General features: G+C 34.1%; 2 protein-coding genes across 2 annotated transcripts in view; one reads left to right on the top strand and one right to left on the bottom strand.

The window, feature by feature from the left end:
* LOC141339276 (uncharacterized) overlaps positions 1-6,373 on the top strand; it is a 727,444-nt gene that overhangs the window by 595,703 nt on the left and 125,368 nt on the right. The gene's annotated exons all lie outside the window — the stretch shown is intronic.
* The window catches only part of LOC141338804 (T-lymphocyte surface antigen Ly-9-like), a 13,993-nt gene continuing 12,125 nt past the window's right edge, over positions 4,506-6,373 (bottom strand). The window contains exons 4-6 of the mRNA XM_073844420.1: positions 5,430-5,750; positions 4,878-5,171; positions 4,506-4,633 (exon numbers count right to left, since the gene is read on the bottom strand). Of these exons, the coding sequence (XP_073700521.1) occupies positions 4,506-4,633; positions 4,878-5,171; positions 5,430-5,750 (743 nt within the window). The remainder of the gene's footprint in view (positions 4,634-4,877; positions 5,172-5,429; positions 5,751-6,373) is intronic.

The following is a 6,373-nucleotide window of genomic DNA, read 5'->3' on the forward strand; positions in this document are numbered from 1 at the left end:
TTAATATTAGGTGACTTAAATTTTAGACACAATAGTTCCTGTTTTTTCTCTATTTCAACATTGAAAATAGGTCCGAACTACCCACAGCAGAACTGTTTTGCGTCTCCGAGCAACAGATAATGGTGTTTCCTTACTAAAAGAATCAGTAGTTTGAACGAATCGGTTAACTGTATGACTTAATGACTAAATGTCAATAAAAGACACAATTTGTGTAAACAGTCCTATAGTGCCTTACTATTTGGATTGAATTTATTGATTAAATGTAAGCATTTGAAATGAAAGATAATGCTTACATTTACTTGAAAAATGGGCTTATAGAGGAGAAAATGCCAGTCAATTTAAACATATTGTAAAAGGTAATTTCTGTTACTCCTGCAAACTAACCACTGCACAGAATATGAAGAATATAAAAAAGCTTTTGGATTCAGCTGTCCACATCAATCCTATACCTCCCAAAATACCAGTACAATACACACGCTCAGCAAATTAGCAAAAAAGTTCCAGAAAAATTTCGAGCTATCAACTTTTCATCATTATCACACAGCCCTACAGTAGTGTTGGGCAATATGCTTTATATTCAGTCTGTGAGATCGCAGATACACCAATATTATTGTGTTCATTTATTTAATTATTTATTTACTTGGTTTCATAGACAGAGAGTAAACCGTCCAGTGTAAGGCTAAACGCAGCCTAATGTTAGTGTAATCTACTAACTACACATCTTTTTAGTCAAGTAGCATATGGATGGATGTCATTAAATGTTTTTAGTATCTCTGACTTTTTATTGAACATGATAACAGTTTAATAAAAACATTATAAGTTACTTATTATAATACTTATATTTACTCCGTTTCTCAAAAAGCAGCAAATAAAAAAAAATACGAACAAAGAATTATTTACATTGTCAAACAACAGCATCAGTGATTTCAGTCTAGTGCGAGTTTATGCACAAAAAACACATAATTAGTGAAGCTGTCTAAATTGCATAATGAATTACCTTACATTGCACATACATATGCATATGCTGTTTATGATGAGAATTTGCAAGACAGCAGAATTCAGTCAGCAAGTGAGCGCACTGAACAGCAAAACTCTGGTGTTTCACCTGTGACTCATCTGAACACCTCTGACTGGACATTGCATTCATGAGCTCAATGAAGTTGTGTGTGATTGTTGTAATTCACAACACTGTAAAACATGTAAAGAGAAATATTATGTAACAAATAAGCCTTAATATTAATTAGATAGTTATACAAGCCCAATAATAGTAATCATCTTTACATCATTACAGGCATCAGCCACATCCCATCTCTGACTATTGTTGACAAACAATACTGTTGTCTGTCTGCACAACTGTACCTTCAGTATAATATAATGTTATACATTTGGTTCCCACAATATATGTGCAAGGTACAGATGTGCACACAAACACACTTGAACTGTTCATTTGTGTCTGCAGGCATGTTTGGTGAAACAGATGAAGTGAAGTCCGTGAAGGAGGGGGATCATGTCATTCTAAACACTGATATTACCAAAGGACAACAAGTAATGAAATGGTATTTTAATGACATTCTCATAGCTATGATCAATGGAAATTCTAGAAGTAGTTGTGTATATGATGGTGAAGGCGAGAGATTTAAAGACAGACTGGCGGTGGACTATGAGACTGGATCTCTCAACATCACAGAGATCAGAACTGAACACACTGGACGTTATGAAGCAGAGTTCATCAGAAGCGAGAGCACAGGGACAAAAGGAAACTTCACAAGAAGCTCCAAATGTGACCGCACAAAAATCACCAATAAAGCAAACATTGTTGGCGAAATCATAAAAACATTCAGACTGAATGTCATTGGTGAGTCTTTTAATGTAATTTACTCTGAAATTATTATTATTATTATTATTATTATTTGGACTACTGAAAAAGTAATCTCCAGACCTTAATGTCTTTTTCTCTGTTATTGTTCATCTACATAACCTGTTTTACTGCAGAAACTTGGTCATTTAAGACACTTTTTCTGCATGCTTAACACAGCTTATAGTAGTAATGTGACACCGCAGGGACTTTGTTCCCTGTTTTTACAAGTTTTCCTGCAGCTACAAATGAACAGAACTGCTTAAAAAAACATATTTGTTTAATATTAATGATTGTGTTCTTTTGTTTCATTTTTATTTTCTTATGTTTTCCAGCTTCTGGTTTGAACAAAAACAAGAATGAAGCCCAAATATCCCCACAGGACAAAGAGACTGAAACAAGTACGTTTTGTGAAATTAGAACAAATCACACGAAGTATATTACTTTGTAGTTATAAATATAAAGTGTTTTTCTCATATTTCTGTCAGTCATGTTCAGGTGTGTGTCAGCAATCATATTACTGTCATTACTATTATTTCTTACACAAGGTAATTCAAAGTGCTTTGAATTAAAATAAAAATTGTAATCAAAAAAGGTTAATGCTTAAAAAAACAAATGGAAAATTTAAGAAAATTAATTGAAGAAAGTTTTACATTAAATTGAATATAAGGGACATAAAAGAACTAGAGGCTTAATATAAACAACACAGTACTGAAAATGTGCTCAATCAGGCAATACACATAAAAGATGTGTTTTCAATCTGGTATGAGTAGCTATTTAGAGGCATCTCATGTTTTAAATGAACTCTAGTTGTTAATAACTGGTTTGATCCTTACGATCTTTGGTTTTAAACCATCTGTAAAATAAAATCATCTCTGTATGTTATTGATAAATAAGTCTTTGACATTTACACATCACAGCTTTAAAAGTGACCAGAGAATAGTTCCTGGGAATATGGTGTAAACACACATTCAGAATCAATCAAACTAATGGCTGTGTTTATCTTCAGCTGTTCCAGATTCAGGTCTGTCTTCACGTACTGTAATAGGAATATCTGTTGCTGTTCTGCTGGCAGTTGTTGTTGTTGCTGCTGCTGTTGGTCTGAAGAAGTATTGCCCCAGGATGTCCAAACAGGGCAAGTATCACCTACTGATACTTAATTGAGAGGAAAACATCTTAATTTTGCAAAATTAGCGTTTAATTGTGTTTGATGATTTTTCAAAACAGACATGAAGATAAACATCCGATGGCTTCTGGATAAGTCTAAGGATGAGGTAAGATACTGTACTACTGTGGTGTGTCTTTATAGATCTGTGTTTGATTTCACTTGTACTGACAAAATCATCCCGATAAGAAAAACATTTCAAACTGTTTCATTCAACAACTGATGACAGATGTGTGGCTCTTTTGACTTTCTGTACCTGTAAATGACATTCTCCTTTTTTACCTTCTGTGAATTGTTTTCTTGCAGGTAGAGAAAGGTGAAATTATCTGAAAGGATCACAACATTGTGGAAACATTTTTTTGGCTTATTATATGAAATTAGCAGCTTATAAACCTGCAGTACATATAATATTTTAGGCTGCAGTTCCTTTGCTGTTGTAGTTCATGTAATATGTACTTTTTGTTCGTTTATGGTTTATTGTTACTTAAAGGTTGTATCAGCGATTCTAGCCTGAAACATAAAGTGTCACTTTCAGCTGACCTTTCTTCACGATCCGCTCGCTGCCTGCCCCATAAATTGTCTGTGAAAAAAAACGCGTCTCTGCTGTCAGCCTAGGGTCCGAGATATGTCAGGAAACATAACCTCAGGAAAACCCCCTTTCTGGAACAACGCCAAGAAATGAGTTCCCTCAGCACAAAGGCAACAAGTACAACCTCCAGATTCTAGTTTAATAACCTCATTGAGAGACTCAATACGAGGGTTAATTAAATGATTGTTGGTTGTTCAGGTCTAAGCAATTGCATATATTTCTATAGCTTTCATATTTTCATTCCTTTAAACTCATTCTTTCCTCACTTTCTATGTGTGAATGGGTGTGTTTATGTGTTAGATAGTTTGTATGTTTTTCTCAGTATTTGATTTTTAAATAAACTCTTTAATGCTGTAAATGTGTTTTTTATTTAACCACCATTCTAATTTATCCTGACACCGCTGCAGTTATAATATAGGCCTATGTATGATTCATAGATGCATATTAGTTGGTAAATATTTATGTAAATTTGAATTAGTAAATCAACTCAATTCATTTTTCAGTTCAGTTCTGTGGTGTTTTATTGGTGTGACAAAGTCTGTATTTTCAGGGTTGCTGCATACATAAAATAGCCACATAACATGAATGAAAAACTTAAAACTGTGTAATTAGCAAAGAAATGAACAATGCGTGGTGTTTAAAAAAAAAAAAAATAAAAAAAAAAAAAAAATATATATATATATATATATATATATATAAGAAATAAAGAATATTTATCGTTTTGGCCACCATATGGCCTCAGAATACCAGATGCGGGAACCTTTCAAATCGAGTTAAGAGAAAAGCTTTGGTAAGCAAAGCTTCGTTTCACCAAACAAACCAACCACACATATTTTCATCTGTACTATTAAAATCCCAATACATCTCAGATGTATATCCATATATGTTTACATTTTTTAACCTCTAGTGGATCTGACGTCATTGACCAGAAGAAAAACTGCAGCCGCAGCAGCCACGCCCATCAGAGCAGTGACGACTAATCGAATCCAAGCTTCTACAGTATCACAACGATGGATGTGGACTTCTGTAAATAAATAAATACATTTTCAATAAGCTGACTTTAGTTCAGATGTACTCAAAAACTGAACTTTTAACTAAACTTATAGCCTGTTTAGAAAGGCATGAGTAGGCTATAGGCTAAATGATGACAGAACCTCATTCATTATTTTATTCATCATTTATGGCATCTGAAGTTATCTGTCTCTGTAAAATAAACAACTTAAGCCAGTGAATAGGTGCAATAGATGCTCATATCAGCACTCCCATACCTGAACATTTGTGACAGAGTTCACTGATGTCCAGATGTCTGGTCTGGTTGCTGATGGTATTGTTGATCACACAGCTGTAGGTGTTTTTATCCTGATATTCCACCTCCAGAGGTAGAGAGAGACTGATGCTGAGATCAGACACACTGATGCTAGACAATAAACTGTTTCCTTTGTACCAGGAGAGAGTCACATGACCCACATTCACCACTGAACACAGCAGTGAACAATAGGATGATGAGAATGATGAAGATGAAAAACAGTCTCTGAAAAATATATATGGAAGGGGCAGACGAGCTGGAAAACAAAATAAAACTAAATCTGAGTGTGTATGGCAACATCACACAGTCAATGAGTGTCTGGTATGAGAACAATCTTCACCCCTATCTCCACATTTATAAAAGGTTATTACACATACGGATACATAACAAAGAAGAAAATGCTGCTTAATTGAAATTATTTAGTTATTTTATTAATCAATTAAAATAACTGAAATATTAACATACTTTTACTTTAAAGGTAAATAAAAAAGGTTAAAACAAACATTTTACTCACCATGGACAGTGAGACTGAAATCTTTGATCACCCTGTTGTTCTGTAGTTTATAGAGTCCAGCATGTTCAGTTGTGATGTTGGTGATGGTCAGAGATCCAGTTTGATAATCCAGCTTCAGTCTGTCTCTGAATCTCCCATCAAGAACATCATCATTTATAGAGATGCTGCTGGCCATTACATTGATTTCAGCTATTAAAGTGTTTTCAGCCCCATACCTCCACAGAATCATATCCTCATACATTATTTCAGTAAGACCAGTGTTTAGAGTGACTGAATCTCCCTCCGTCACTGACACTGACTTCAGTCCATCACCAAACACACCTAATGAAGACAGTCACAGATTTGCTGATTTAAATTTCACACAGAACAAAATTGCAGCCTGGTTTAATCTTCAATATTTTCTGCTAATGTGTGCAAAAACATACACTCCACTTTATTGTTTACAAGGTGGTAAAGGCATACATTTTTTGATATAAAACAGATTCGCTGTTGTAGCACCTGCCCTATTTCCCCCCTGTGGATTAAATTAGATCTCACAATAATATGGTTAAAGCATCTTTTATCTTGAATATCCTCTGGCTGATTAAATACTACTTTTTCGGACTGTAGTACATCTCTGTAATTACAATCTATCAGATTAAAACTAAAGTACAAACTGTTGTTTAACATGATTATAACTTACCAACCAGGCACCACAAGTAGAACAAAACAAACATGTGAACCATTTTCAGATAACCGCACTTGAAGTGTGTGAACAAACTAAGAGGACAGTGTTAAACTGCTTCAATGTGTTACATGTAATTCATCCACCAATTATATTTGAGCACCACCCACTCACTACACAAATACACACAGCTCTTTATGCATGCATTGGTTATACATATTCTGTTCTATATTATAATTATTTTTTCTTGCAACAATATAATTTCAAATATTTCATTGTA

This window comes from Garra rufa, chromosome 7 (genome assembly GCF_049309525.1).
Source record: "Garra rufa chromosome 7, GarRuf1.0, whole genome shotgun sequence".
NCBI lineage: Eukaryota > Metazoa > Chordata > Actinopteri > Cypriniformes > Cyprinidae > Garra > Garra rufa.